A 15,811-nucleotide genomic window follows, 5' to 3' on the forward strand; every position below is an offset into this window, starting at 1 on the left:
CCGGTCCTGCGCAAACTGTCACTGGGGAAATAAAAAAAAAAAGCCGCTCCGCCGCGCTGCCCCAGCTGGTGGACTGCGCGCAAATGGCGGAGGCGGCTTGACCGAAGCCGCTGACCACTCCCCCTTAGCACGCCTTTTCCTGACCAGTGCCGACCGCAGTGACCTCACATCCTCCCACACGTACTCCGAATTACCGCGGGACAGCAGGAAAAGGCGCCCTAAAACTCACTTTTTTAAAGTCGGGAGAAAGAGGCTTCACCGCGGGATAACGGCGGATCCTCGTGAACGTCATCTGGAAGCCTCGACGTGACTGCGGAAGGTAACGCGCGCTAGAGCCTCGTCTAGTAACGCCCTAGATGAGGCCTAACAGGGCTGAATAGAGAGGAACCAGTACCTCACGTGATTTGGAAGCTATACTTCTATTAATGCAGCCCAAAATAGCATTTGCCGTTCTTGCAGCCATATCACACTGTTGGCTCATATTCAGCTTGCAATCTACAACAATTCCAAGATCCTTCTCGTTTGTAGTATTGCTGAGCCAAGTATCCCCCATCTTGTAACTGTGCATTTGGTTTCTATTTCCTAAATGTAGAACTTGGCATTTATGCCTATTAAATTTCATCCTGTTGTTTTCAGCCCAGCACTCCAGCCTATCAAGATCACTTTGAAGTTTGTTTCTGTCTTCCAGGATATTAGCTATCCCACCCAATTTGGTGTCATCTGCAAATTTGATAAGCGTTCCCTGCACCTCCTTGTCCAAATCATTAATAAAAATGTTGAAGAACACTGGGCCCAGGACTGAGCCCTGCGGTACCCCACTCGTTGCCTCTCTCCAGTTTGAGAAGGTTCCATTGATAAGTACTCTTTGAGTCTAATTCTGTAGCCAACTGTGAATCCACCGAATAGTTGTTCCATCTAGCCCACTTTTAGCTAGTTTGTTAATCGGAATGTCATGTGGTACTTTGTCAAAAGCTTTGCTGAAGTCAAGATATATGACGTACACAGCATTTCCATGGTCCACAAGGGAGGTTACCTTATCAAAAAATGAGATCAAATTAGTCTGACAGGACTTGTTCTTGACAAATCCATGTTGGCTTCTAGTGATCACTGCATTGATTTCAAGGTGTTTACAGTTTGACTTCTTTATAATCTGCTCCAGAATTTTCCCAGGGATGGGTGTCAGACTGACTGGTCTGTAGTTCCCAGGTTCCTCCTTTTTGCCCTTTTTGAAGATAGGGACAACGTTAGCCCTCCTCTAGTTGTTCGGCACCTCACCTGTCTTCCATGATTTTGCAAAGATAATAGACAAAGGTTCTGAGAGTTCTTCCGCTAGCTCCTTCATTACTCTAGGATGCAGTTCATCGGGCCCTGGAGATTTGAACTCATTCAAGGAAATTAGGTGTTCTTTGACCATTTGTTTATCAATCTCAAACTGTAATCCTGCATCCTCAACTTCTGCTTCACTTTTTCCAGGGAGGTCATAGACCCGCTTTTGGGAGAAGACTGAGGCAAAGTAGGAATTGAGCACTTCAGCCTTTTCTTTGTCATCTGTTATCAATTTGCCAACCTCATTGAGCAGTTGAACCACCATCTTGTGACAGTGAATGCCATGACTTTAATTGTGCATTGCTGAAGATTATTAAGATGGTGTCAGGAATTGCAGGTGTGTGCCTCCTAAGAAACTGCAATGTGGATTTGGCATGACCTTACATATGGCCATGGGAAGGTTTACAAGATAATGAATGCAGAGCACTCTATAGCCCTGTGCATCGACTATTATTACGGAGGTTCTTGGCACCAATTTGATTTTGTCCTGTAAATGCAACATCCTGTCTGCCTGTCCCATACCCCTGTCTTTGCTAGAGCTTCCATTGTGGCTGTGAGTGCTATGTGGATGTGTGAGATCACTGCCAGCTACCTAATGCAGTGGTGTGGCCTAAGACAGACCACAGGATGCAGGGCCAGGCACTCCTTCCAGCGTGGCCTGGCCTGGCCCGGCCCCAGTGCTAACAAAAAGAATTGCCCCAGCAAGCAGCCCGGCAAGCCTGAAGACCCTGCAGTGTACCATTTAAAAAATAAAGGGTGGTTTTTTTATTTGCTTTTTTACTTATGTTTTGAGTAGCAGCAATCTGAACCAATTAGATGCTGCCTGAGGGACACAGCCAATGAAGGCACAGGAGTGACATAAAAAGCCTCATCCCATGTACCTGCTTCCCTTGGATTATCCCTGTAGCACTAAGCTTTCGCGGTTGTTGTTGTTTTTGCTACCGGGTGACAGCGATCCTTTGCATACCAGGAAGTGAGTTTAAGGGGGGGAATGTAAAAATCATAAAAAATCAATGGATGACCCAAGTCAATTCAAATTTGGAATACTTAAAGCTCTCCCTAATATCTATTACTGTGCCAACTTTGGTGTCTTTATCTTTAAAGTTTACGCAGATTTAAGCATTTCTTTAAAATCCTGTTCCTGCACCCCAGCAGCAGCTCGGAAGATATGCTCAACAAGTAGGGGCTAAATACGGCGAATCTTTTGGCTTTATAGCACAATTAAGGCAGGGTGCATGGGAGTACTTCACAATCAAAGCAGATTATAAGGTGGAAAACTTCTGAGTCCTTTGCATGCAATTCACAGTGATTGCACAGTATAACGCTGCTGTGATAAATCTCAAAGACTGCACCTTCACCGCTCCTATAATCTTAGATGGTTATGGCTTGAAAAGGTTGTAAGTGAGGTGTTGACAGATGGAAAGTAAGATTATTATCATCATTACATTAATGCCTCGCCTTTTATCCTCTTGCAAGAAACCCATGGCAGCTTATATGGTCTTCCTCCTCTCCACTTTGTCCTCACAGCAACTCTAGGAGGTAGGTTAGGCTGTGTGTCAGTGGCTGGCCCAAATTCACCCAGTGAGTTTCATGGCCAAATGGGGATGAGAACCTGGATCTCGCGGTTTTCATCCGCGGTTTCCCCTCCGTTTCCTTAGCAAGTCTAGTGCTGGGCACTTTCACGTCTGTATGTTGTTGCTGTCTTTCAGCTCATGTATCTTTTCACCTGGAGTGCTACTATGCCAGCGAAATCCCTGCCCACTATGTTCTCCTCTCCTCTGCAGTTATTTTTTATTTATTCTTTATTTCTGCCAAATACAGCAGCCTGAAACTGCACAATTACGGTAAAACAACACACTATACTTCCCCCTAAGATCATATTAAACAAACTCCAAGGAAGGAAGGCTGTTTGGAGGAGGGAGTGCATGGGCCGAGACTGTTGTTGCCCCTTGGCTTGGGAAAGGGTTACGGGGGGAGGAGCAAACCATTGTTTTGCTCATTTCAAAGGGTGGGCAGATGAACAATCATTTTAACTAATTTCTTTTGTAAAGGTGGTAGGTTCTCTCCTTTGCTCCAAGGAAATCCAAAATGTTTACATCTGTGTGATTTTTAAAGATAAAGGGATCAAACTTGGCATGGCAATCACACCTAAGGGCCATGCCAAGTTTGAATCAGATCAGTTCATCTCTTGATTTTTAGGTATTTAATTCCCCCTTAAACCCTTTTCCTGATAGTCCACCAGTGCGAAAGTTGAACATTGAACAGAGAGAGACTTCTGAGTAAACAGAAGTAAGACTTCAGAAGTAAGCATAGGGTTGAAGAGCACTTCTTTTCAGTTTGCTGTTTTAGACTTTAAAAAAAAACTTCTAAGTGACTACTATTAAAAGTCAGTTCTATACGTGTCTCTCTCTGTTCAATGGTGTTTACTTAAAGGTAAGCATACATCTGATTTTAGTATGACTTGGATGTAAATGCAATTGAAATCAATGAAATTTACTCTGGAGTAAGGGAACAGCAAATCTCTATTTTATGAACTTGGAGATACACAGCTTCACATGATCAAAGTAAAGGAAAATAGATCCTTCACAAATGCAAACAGGTGGAATTTCGCACTGGTGGAATATCAGGAAAAGGTTTTAAGGGGGGAATTGAAAAATTCCTTTAAAAAATCAAGGAATGAACTGAACTGATTCAAACTTGGCATGCTGAAAGCTCTACTTATGTGCTTTCAAGGCCCCAAATTTCATATCTTTATCTTAAAAAATGAGGGAGAGTGGAGAACCATCTCACCCTCCTCTTTCGTTAGCGAGACCGCCCTTAGACACACACGTCACCAACAAAGAATGGGATGGTCGGATAGAACGCAACGACAGCAATACACGGGAAGGAAGAGTGCATTTATTTCGCATGGAGGTAAAATAATCCAGACTTTCCTGCTCTAAAAAGAAATGAAACATGGAGGGGAAGAAGCAAGATGAGCGCAGGACAGGGACGACGTCATGTGCATACCAGGCTGCAAAATGACATACCAGGCATGGCGAGTGTGCGATAAATCGGTGGTGTGATGGAGCTCTTACACTGCCTGGGTTTCCTGATTTGAAAAAAAGCCCTATCTTATAGAATCATAGAATAGTAGAGTTGGAAGGGGCCTATAAGGCCATCAAGTCCAACCCCCAGCTCAGTGCAGGAATCTTCACAATTACTTCATGATGTCTTCCCCTGGGAATTAATTTAAGTGTGGGAAGCTGAGGAGATTGTAAGCATCTGGAGAGATGATTGTACAATGAAAAACAGGACACTTGTACACACCTCCTAAGTAAGGTAAGCACAAGGAACCTAACCCCAGCCCATGAGAATTTCTCCAAAATTGTCTTCACTGCTGAATTTCTTTTAAAAAAACACCCAGAAACAACAATATATGTTCTATCAAATTGAATGAGAATGGTGGAAAAAATGTGGGAGAAATTTTCAGCACTCTACTAATAATGATAATTGACTGCTGTTTCTGTTAATTCTATAGTTAGTTTTAATTTGTTTGAGTGGTGCTATTTTTCTGGTTTATTTTGTATGCCACCTTGGACACTTAGAGTATAAAGATAGGTTCCAAATGTTTTAAATAAATGAAGATAGGCAGTTGACTTGGTCTCTGGGTGATGTGGATTGCGTATTCTAATCACAGCAACAGACCAGCTTTGCAGTATGGGATTCTCCTGGCTTTTTGAATAGTAATGTCTGGTTTAGAAACCCCCCAGTCAGGGCCGACGCTGCCATAGAGGCAGCTCAGGCAGCAGCCTAGAGCGCCAAGCAAAGGAGGGCGCTGAATGGCGTGCCCAGAAGCCGCTCTCCTAGAGCGGCTTCCGGGTGCGCCGTTCTGAAGCCACCATCCCGGCTGCCCCACAACCCCAGCGTCCTGGCTTCAAAGCCAGCACCCGGCCGGAAGCTGCTCCTGGCTTCGATGCCAGGACACTGGGGTTGGGGGTGGGGCGTCAGCTTCAGAATGGGCGCAAAATAGTCTGGCCCTGGCCCTGCCCACAGTACAATAAATAGGATTCTTCCCGAGTTGTCTCCCCCCCCCCACTAAATTAGGGCTGTTATGTAATTAAAGAAATCTTAGGGTGCAATCTTATGCATGTTTAAACAGAAAACAGCCCTACAATTGCCAACATACTGGGAGTTGTATGACTTTTTTCTTTCTAAACATTTATTTATTAAATTTATATAATTTAATATTATATAGCCGAAGCTCTTAGGGCGGTTTACAAAACATGCACAGGGTTATCCCCTTGATTGATCATGAGGTTTAGCCAATTAATTTATCACTTAAATCTGCATATGAATAAACAAATAGTTCTGAAAAAAAAGATCTCTGTTTTAGGTTAGGCACAGTGTTGCAAGCAGTACGCATCTTAAAAGAGGCATTTCCTTTCATAAGAAAGCAAGCACTTGTATGTGATCTCTGAGACTTGCTGCATTTGATTTCCCAAGGCTTTTTTGCTTTGTTTTTAGAAATAACACTTAAAAACGCTCTTCAAATAATCTGCAGTGCTTTTTTAATTAATCAAGTTTTTAAATTGATTAGTTACATTAACCAATTGACGAAATGTTTGTATCCCTGCAGTATTCTCATTCTCTCTCTCTCTCTCTCTTTTTAAACGTATTGTTTTCTGAATTTCCCAGGTGTTTTTTTTTATTATTGTTAATTTATTACATTTCTATACCGCCCCCATAGCTAGAGCTCTCTGGCTGGTTTACATTTTTTTAATGAAAGCGTGAAGAAAGTAAAAACCACGTACACATGAAGTACAGCGGGCGTGTTCCCAACGCGTGTCTGCAAAGCCGTGCGCAGCCCAGGCGCGCACGAGAGCGGGACAGCGCTGGTCGCTGCTCTCTGCCGAGGGGCCGTCTGGTGCAAACTCGGGCCGCCGATGCGCCTCGGGTCAAAACCTGGCAGGGACGACGAAGGCCCCCAGGAAGCCGAGCAGCCTCTCTTGGGCGAACGGCGTCTCCCCCTGCGAGCGCACCTGGATAACGCCCAGCGAGCAGCCCCGGGCGCCGCGCTCCTCCTCTGCCGCCGCCGCCGCCTTCTTTGTGCTTCCCTTCGCGGGTGCGGGCAACAGGGGAGCTTCCCCGAGGAGGACGCGGCCCCAGACTGATGCCACCAGCGCGGTGGGTATCTAGGGCAGGGCCAGCCTGCACGCTGCACTGAACGTACCGGCGAGGCAAGGCAGCATCTTGTGCTACGGAGCTCCGGGGCTGCCCGGGCGGCGAGCCCCAGTGGCCTCGCGATCCCCCAAACGACGGAGGAGGAGCAGCAGCAGGCCGGCCGTGGTAGGCCGTTCCTCGCGCGTCCTTTCCCTCCCGCCCACTCCACTTTTCCGCGAGCGGGCTGGCAGGAAACTGGAGATTAACGTTGGCGGCGGCGGCGGCGGCTGCTGCTGCTGCCGCCGCCGCCGCCGCCGCCTCCTCCTCGAGCTCCGCCCGCCGCGCCCCTCCCCGCCGCTCTCGGTGTGCGTCTCTGGCTGCGCGAAGTGCCTGTGCTACTTTAGAGGAGGAGGAGGAGGAGAGGAGGCGGAGGAGGGGGCGGGGCGGGGGGAGTCGGCGGGGCCGCCATATGCTTCGGATCGCACCCAAGACCCCGCTGGAGCGCTGCCCCTGACGCGCCTTTCAATGGGCAGCTCCCACTTGCTCAACAAGGGCTTGCCGCTCGGTAAGGGATCGCCTCGCCTCCCTTCCCTCCCTCTCCTCCCTTCCTGTGCGGGATACATTGTTGCCTTGAGTCCGGGCTGTGCGCGCAGAGGCCGGCATCGCTCCCCTCCCCCACGCCGCGCGCCCTGCTCGCCCCCTCTCCCTCCCGCCCCCTCGCTTTGTGTGCCTGGTGCGCCTCCGGGTGCCCTGGCTGAGCCCGAGGCCCCCGTCTCCCCCGCCCCCGGGGAAGGGGGAAAGCCGGGCCGAGCTGCGGGCTGGCCTCTAGCGAGAGGATTTTCCGCTCCGTTGGGGGGGGAGGAGGAGGGGGGGGCTCGAACTTGGCTTCTACGCGGGGGGGGGTAGGGTCCCGCGCCTCGCCTTCCAGCCCTCGGTTCTGAATTCGCACGTTCCGTGGTACCGGCTGCAGCTAGGCCAGGGCAGCTTCCCATTGCCGTAAAACAAGAGGGCGTTTGGGGTGCGTCGAAGCGGGGGGGGGGGGGCAGCTGGTCCGTGGCAAACGCGTGGAGGCCTGGTCGCCTGCCGGGCTTCGGGGCGCCCCTCCGGGCCGGGCAGACCGCGCCGTGGGAAGGGAAGGGCGGCGGGGTTGGGTGGGGTGGGCGAGGGCTGGGCCTCTTTCCCGTCTTCGCTAGCTGGCGCGTCCGCCAATGCCCCTCGTCGCCTGCGCTCAACTTCTGTTTCGGCCCGTCGTCTGATGGATGGCTCTGCTTTTAGGACCGAGTCTGAGGTTATGAGGCAACCTGTGGTATGGACAGGTTTTGTGTCAGTGTTACCTGGGATGTGTTGCTCCATATAAACCTGCACTTAGAATGAAACATTGACACCATATGGACTAGAGGACGATGTACAACGGGAAATGATTAAAACAAACAAACAAAACCCACCATTCTCTAGGTTTTACTCTGCATGACGTTTACATGCATGTGGCTGGCACTGTACTTCTGGAAGGGGAGAAAGCAGCAGCATTTCACCTACTCCTTAGCCTGCCTTTAAAGAACAAAATCATTTGTTGGCCTAAATGTAACGATATGATTTCACCGCACACATTAATAATGACCAGAAAGACATTCACATCTGTTCCAAGATGAAGAAAGCGGCTGAGTCATTTTAAAAATTAGGTGGCCTTCAGTTCATTATGTATCTGGTGGGTTTTTTTTTTTTTTTTTTTTGTCATCTTATTTTTTTGCATTGACGTAAATGAAACCTTAACCTAAATGGATGATTGTCATTTGGGTGCTGACCAGGGTGGATGCATATTTTTATTTCTGAAATGATTTATAGAACTTGTAATCAATAGAGCCTCTGTTTTATGATAGTATTGAGCTTGTCCTATTCATAAAGTAAATGAACAGAAAGAAATGTACTAATTTAAACATGTAATTACAGTAGCTCAGAAATATTTAGTAATATAGCATACTTCAACTTGTTCAAGAAATAACAATGCCAAGTTCTACATCTACGAAATAGAAACCAAATGCACAGTTAAAGATGGGGGATACTTGGCCCAATTGGGAACTGGCCCAATTCTGATTTGATGTTGAAGTGGCATATCTGCCCTGTCAACTCAAGGCTAGAATTAGCATCATGAGTGGTTAATATATCTACTTAAAAAAAAAGAAGAAACTGTATTTACTGTATCTATAAAATATTTTAGTCAATAGATGTAATAAGCAGGTTATTGTTTTTTATCTCTGTATTAGCTAAACTGGATAGATACATCAGCAACTCACTATATCATTAAAATACTTTTGATTCATTTTAGTTGTAATCAACACAATCTTTATTCAGCTATGAAAATCCACACTTTACCCTTTTTAGAAAAACAAAATGGTTTTTAATGTCTCCAATTAATGCTATGTTATAGGGTTTTGCTGCTGAAACACAGACCTGTACCTGGCCCAGAGCATGCACTTTCTCTTCAGACTGCTGAAATATAGTTCCATTTTTAATGAAAGTTAAAGGAAGTGGTTTTTTGGTATGTTTTAATTACATGACCCTAGCATTAGCAATAAACACCTAATGGAAATTATTCTAGTTACTGAAGCTTCTTAGAATTTCTTGCTTTGAGATCTTTTACAAAGATTACCTTCTCAACACACAGATAAGATTAGTACATTAAGGTTTAGATGCAGACTTGTTTTACAGTGCACTCTTATTCTCAGAAGTAACTCCCTTTGGGTTCTGTGTGGCTTACTCATGCTTAAGTGGGTACAGAATTTCAGCTTTAAGAAGATGTTGTATGAATATTCTTATATGAAGTGGTCCAAAACTATTCATATGCAGATAGCATGGGCACACAAGTAATGGCTAAGGTTATCTTCACATTCAAAGGAGAAAATCTGGTTAAATTGGGATTAATCTGGTAACGTAGGGTTTTTTTTTGTGACTAGTATGTGACCAGTCTAAATCTGGCTTCGTTTGTATGTAATGAAAGTAACACAAGAATTCCTTCGGGTTCTTGGAATTTCTTAAGAATGAATGTTTTAGATATTCTTATTTATTTTAGGTGGCAATCCTATGCACACTTACCTGGGAGTAACCCCCACTGAATTTAATGATACTTACTTTTAAGTAGACATGTATAGGATGGTACTCTTAGGGTGCAATCCTGTGCATATTTAGACAGAAACAGAAATAAGTCCCACAACTGTCTCCCAGCACTCCCCAGCTGCAAGTGTGGTATATATACCAAGGCCTTCATTTTTGTGACTTACAATTAACATAGTTTCACATTCTATTAATATTTCATTGGCAATTTAAACTCCAATAAATAAAAAGGGAAATACACATATTCATTATAGTGAAATGGCTTTGAAATATAAAATGATTGCTACCCCACCCCCACCCCACATCCATTGCTATTATTATTATTATTATTATTACTACTACTATTAATTGCATTTCTATACCGCCCAACAGCCAAAGCTCCCTGGGCTGTTCATTTGCCAATGCAGTTCTGGATAAATTACTCTAGAATGGTCTAGATATTAAAGAATGCCAAAGCATCTTGTATAGAGAAAAGTAATAGTAAAATGGTGGGGAACCATCAGGATAGGGAAAGAAAGACTGCAAGATATCACAAAGGAAATACTTGTTAAATACTCACAAGGCAAACATCCTTAGAGGCTTCAATTCTCCACTGTTTCCTTAAAAATAAAAACGCAGCAGACCCACATTTTCTTATATAACTAAGACTAATTTGTCTGACCAGTTGTATATACCTGGATGATCCATCATGATTTCTGCAAGGTGACGTGTTCAGTCACCAAATAAACCTCTGTGTGGCCAAGCATGTGCCCAGGTTGAAGGAAAGTAGCCAGACTCATGTGAATGAAGGGAGTGGTGGTTGAATGCAGCCTATCCCTAAAACCAGATGGGCATATCTGAGTATCTACACCTCATGCAAGTTGTTGTAGAGAATCAGAATGGCTTTAGAAGCTTTGATACATCTAGCATTGATTGCAGAAGGAACCACTTCCTTTTGAGTTAACTGGGGTAGAATATCCAAAAAAGAAGACCAAGACAACAATCTGTACTCACTTATTTGTGCAAGCCCTATTGAACCCAATGGAACTTACTTCTGAGGAGACATATATAGGATTGTACTGTAAGGTTAAAATCTTATACCCACTTACCTGAGAGTAAGCCCCATTAATATCATTGTACTATTACAGCATAATCCTATACATGTCTACTGAAAAGTAAGTCCTGATGAGTTCCATAAGGCTTACATCCAGGTAGGTGGGTATAGGATTGCAGCCTAAATCAGTGCAAATGCTGGCTAGGGTGTATCTTTTCAGAGAGAGTTTTGCCTTTTGAAACTATATTGTCTGATTGTGAATCTAGAAAAGCAGATAGAATTTCTAAAACAAGCCAAATTGGGATGGAGTAGAAATCAAGCAGCTCTTGGGAGCAAAAATAGTAATTAAAAGTTGCACCTGCAAATATTGCCATTCTTGCTTTGATAGTGGTTTTCAAACACTCCTCTTCAAAGGCTTAGCAAAAGTTCCAAACTGGTAATAGTGGATCTCTTCTCGATCCTCCCAGAGTGCAGGACACGGAATAATGGGCTCAAGTTAAAGGAAGCCAGATTCCAGCTGGACATCAGGAAAAACTGCCTGACTGTTAGAGCAGTACAACAATGGAATCAGTTACCTAGGGAGGTCGTGGGCTCTCCCACACTAGAGGCATTCAAGAGGCAGCTGGACAAGCATCTGTCAGGGATGCTTTAGGGTGGATTCCTGCATTGAGCAGGGGGTTGGACTCGATGTCCTTGTAGGCCCCTTCCAACTCTGCTATTCTATGATTCTATGACAAGGTACTCAAGAGATATGCAGAGATTATGTGGGTTACAACGGCTACTCAGTAAAATTAATATGAAAATATTTTTGGAAATGTGGGGGTTCCAGTGGAATGGACCAGAGTTCAAATCAGCTGGTCAATCAGTAGAATGTATTAATTTCTAGAAACATGAATGTACCAAGCTGGCACTGGGAGATTGTTAAGCTTCCTAGAACAGTGAGTTGTTTTGGAATCGGAGAGTTCCCTTGGAGTTTCTGGTAGATGAGTATGTGGGTCAACCCCCAGTTTTGTTGTTTGCTCCTTACCAGGCACACCTGACTGTGGCCATAGTGAGGGAGTTCCAAAAATTAGCAGAAGGTGCTGAATAGCATGAGGTAGAATTAATATTATTTTATCCTAGGCAGATTTCTAATTGTCTTCCTTTACTTGGCCATTTATATATTGGGGGCCTCAGATCAAGGATAGTGTTGGGCTTTTACTTCGTGGGCTGGAACACCGATACAGTGACACACTCAGCCTCTGAGCTTGCGGCATTTCCAGGCTGTAAAATCCTGCAGCACTTGGCAGTGGAAGGAGCACTGCAGTCAAAATCTGAAGCCTCTTAAAGCTCCTGATCTCTGCCAATATTTATTTAATGAAAATGTAGTAAAGCATTGCACACAGGATGCAGCGGAGTCAAGAGAAGAGGAAGAGCATGAAATTTACAGTAAAAAAGTGGGGGACAATAAACAGGGTCAGTTGAGGCTGTACTGCAGAAACAAGTTCCCTTTTGAGAGCATAATGAAGCATTAGGAGGCAATCCCACCAGTGTGTACGGTACCTCCCAGCTGAAAATGGGTAAAAAAGGATCTGGGAAGTCTTAGTAATCCTGATGGTAAAAAGTAATAAAATGTTGACATAATAAAAGTATTATTTACCTGTTTCTACAATAACAAAGCTTAAGACCACTTAAGTCAAGTAATACTGCATAACAGGTTATCTTGGTTAACTAAATTCTAAAATGTGATTATAAAAGTAGAAATCTGGGGGTGGGGAAAGCAAAGTATTGCAGAGTCGGATTTGGGAAATCTAGCAGAGAGGGAGCATGGGGCGGTGGAGGGTGTGTGTGTCTTTTGGAGTTAAGGGGCTGCTTGGCAGTTGTTTTTACAAACGGCCTCCTACAAGTTGAGTCTGTTCCCCTTACACACAGTCACAGGGTGTCCATGCCACCATAACTTTTAAAAAAACAAACCCACCCACCCCAGATTAATATTTGTTATGCAGATTATTGGGGCCAACAAAGAAAACTTTTATATATAACTTTCAAGTTGGATGTAGCCCAGGACAACTGTGGGCAGCAGTTCAAATTGTGGGATCTTTGGGATGTATTAATGTTATTCTAACTTAACGTCCCATTCGTTTCAATGAGGACTAACATTTGATACAGCTGTCTGCACACAAGCTTTTTTCTGACATAGGAAGACTTGCCTTTTTGTGTGTGTGTCCTGCTGTGATTTTTAGCATTGTGATTTAGTCTGCATTGACTCTCATTTGTTGTCGAAGCACATATAGGTTAAGGGTGACTTACTCATTTTTACTTTAAAATTTGTAACATTTTAAATCTCAGGGTGGATGGCAATCTTTAAACACACTCACACACACATACACACCCTACTTACACAAAGTAGGTTGAGAATCGTGTATGAATGAGTAAAAAGATTTCCAATCACATCCTGGGACTCCAGATTCAGCTGTGAGATCAGGAAAGCATTGATTAACTAGGGCAGCTTCCCCCAGCCTGCTGCCCTCCAGATGTTTCGTGCTATGACTCCCATCGTTGTTGATCATTGGCCATGTTGGCTGGACCTGATGAGAGATGCAATCCAACAATATTTGTAGAGCAGCAGGTTGAGGAAGGCTGAGCTAGAGGAAGCCGCCAGAGCTAGGTCACAGGCCCTTCCAAGTGACTTCAGCGTTGTGTGTATTGAAATTTACAGGCATTTAAATCTCCAACTATGGCTGGATGCAGAGCTCCACTACTAAGAAACACTAGTCTTTGATAAATTTATTGTTTTTTTTATTAGATTTCTATATCACCCAAAAGCTGAAGCGCTCTAATCAGTTCAAAAAAACATTTCTTTTAGGATTAAAGGTTGCCCTGCCAGCTTATCTGACAAAATGCAGTATAAGAATTATTCCCTTCATAGGACTTGTTCAGACAACATGCTAAGCCACGATGGTTAAGCATTTTAAGTTAAACATTATGTCTTAGCATGTTGTGTGAAGCATGACTTAGGCCATAGCTAGGCCTAAGGTTTATCCCTGGATTGTCCAGGGGTCAAACCTGTTCATCTAGGTGACACACAGGGGATCCAGTGCTCAGGCAGGGGCAAACCCTGGATGATCCCAGGATAAACCTTCGGTTTAGCTGTGGCCTTAGTGTGTTGCGTGAACCATTCCTAACCCTGGTGGCTACATAACCATGGTTTAAACACACTCACTAACCATTTGCTGCAAAAGAGTTAGCGGACTAACCATGGCTTAGCGTATTGTCTGAGCAGGCCCATACTGTTCTCTGTGTACTGGGGTGTTGTTGTTAGGTAGAGAGAGTTTGGATTTGTGTTTCTTGCAAGACTTTGTGCTGCATGGAGAACTTCTTTTGAAGGAAGAGGAGTTTCATAAGCATCAACCTTCCTTCATGCCAAAAAGATGGTTTGGCTGCATTCAGAATATTGTGTACAATTCTGGTCATTCCATCGCAACAGGATATTGTAGAACTTGAAGAGAAGCAACCAAAATGATCAGGGGGCCGGAACAGCTCCTCTGTGAGGACAGGTTAAAACATTTGGGACTTTTAGTTTATAAAAAAGACAACTAAGTGGGAAATGGTAGAAGTCTGTAAATGTCTGCATTGTGTGGAGAGTAAGGAATGTTAGTTCCCCCCCCCAACATAATATTAGAAGTAGGGGTCTTTCAAAGAAATTGATTGGCAGTAGATTCAGACAAAAGAAAGTACTTCTTCACACAAAACATAATTAAATTGTGGAAATGGTTGCCATAGGATGTAGTGGTGGTCTCTACCTTAGAATGTTTTAAATGGGAATGAGACCAATTGACGGAGGAGGATAAGTTATTGCTAGCTGTCAGTCATAAGGCTAAATGGAGTCTTCGTATTCCTAGGCAGTAGGACGTGGATACTAGTTGCTGGGAAATAGCAATTAGAGAGGGCCTTGGCCTTGGTTATGGCTCCCTGGAGGCATCTGACTGGGCCCCTGTTGGGATGCTACAGTGCTTTGTTTACTGATCCACACGTTGTGCTTTTCTCTAAATTCAAAGCCCAGGAACATTTGAACCGCAACCGTTTCTCAGGTAGCATGTCTGCTATACTACCTTCCTTTTCTCAGTAATTAACCATTGACCGGGTTTGCACGTCATACTAAGCCCCAGTGGGTTATCGTGGGTGGGTTGCAGGGTGGCTTAATGTGACATCTGAACCCAGAGTGGTTTTTCCATCATGGGATGTTTTTCACTAACAAGCCACCCTGACGGGAACAGATAGAGAGCTGCATGGCAAGAACAGCGAAAACTCTTGCCACTCCTCGCGATCTTGCTGGTGCTGCTGCCATTCTCCCCCCACCCTGCACCATCCCTTTTCAGCTCCCTCCACTCAGGATGGATTCCCGCCCCCCATAGAAATCTTGAAGAAAGGACATTAGAGAGTGCCCCAAATGTTACTCATCCGTCGGGAGTAACAGACAAGCCACTCACTCACAGTGGCAGATTCTCAGGGTGACTTAGCATGACATGCAAACTTGCCCATTGTGTAAGAGAAGGTTCAGGTGGGGCTGTGTCCAAGAAGGACACCTTTGCAGAATTATCTTTTATTGTGATCCGTTTTCCTCTCTTTTGAAGATGGAGAGATCCAAGAAGAAGCTAGATTTTGGAGACACAACACTGGAATTAAAAGCTGCCACAAATCTATGTCAACTCTCCATTCAGATTGGCCATAGTCTGCAGGGAAAATGTTGCCTACGGCAGCATCAACTTGTGCGATGTGTGCTGTGACTCATTTTTGCAGCAGCTGAGGGCCAGCAGCCAGCAGCAGTGTTGCTGCGAGTCCCTGTCCAATTCAGTAGTTGGGACAGAAAGAATGCAAGAGCAGCGCATTCGTCCTGTCTATTCATAGAGCACCAGCATCGGACTGAAAAATACAACATATTGTCTTGCAATTCTTACACATAGTCCCAAGATGAAACAAGTTTCCTTCTTGGTTGCAGCCATTTTTGCCAAGGCTGTAACCTGAGTCTTAGGAGACATGATTTGATACAGATAACAAGCCCAGCATAAAATTATTCTGACTTTAACTTCTTATTTCTAATGTTTTGTGTCACGTAGGTAAATGCTTTAGTTATTTTCCATCCAATAGTAAGCATCTATAATGCTAATTGTCTTCATATATTTCACCTTCTTTGCAAAAAGCATCTGATGTTGCATAGATCTT

General features: G+C 44.5%; 1 protein-coding gene across 7 annotated transcripts in view; it reads left to right on the forward strand.

Moving 5' to 3' along the window:
- Positions 1–15,811, forward strand: part of CTBP1 (C-terminal binding protein 1) — a 426,424-nt gene that overhangs the window by 359,377 nt on the left and 51,236 nt on the right. For all 7 annotated transcript variants that reach the window (XM_063125925.1, XM_063125926.1, XM_063125927.1 and 4 more), the window contains one exon: positions 6,962–7,033. In XM_063125925.1, coding sequence (XP_062981995.1) covers positions 6,994–7,033 — 40 coding nt within the window. In that variant the 5' untranslated portion in view covers positions 6,962–6,993. Of the gene's footprint in view, positions 1–6,961; positions 7,034–15,811 lie in introns of those variants that run through there.

This window comes from Elgaria multicarinata, chromosome 5, assembly GCF_023053635.1.
Source record: "Elgaria multicarinata webbii isolate HBS135686 ecotype San Diego chromosome 5, rElgMul1.1.pri, whole genome shotgun sequence".
Classification (NCBI taxonomy): domain Eukaryota; kingdom Metazoa; phylum Chordata; class Lepidosauria; order Squamata; family Anguidae; genus Elgaria; species Elgaria multicarinata.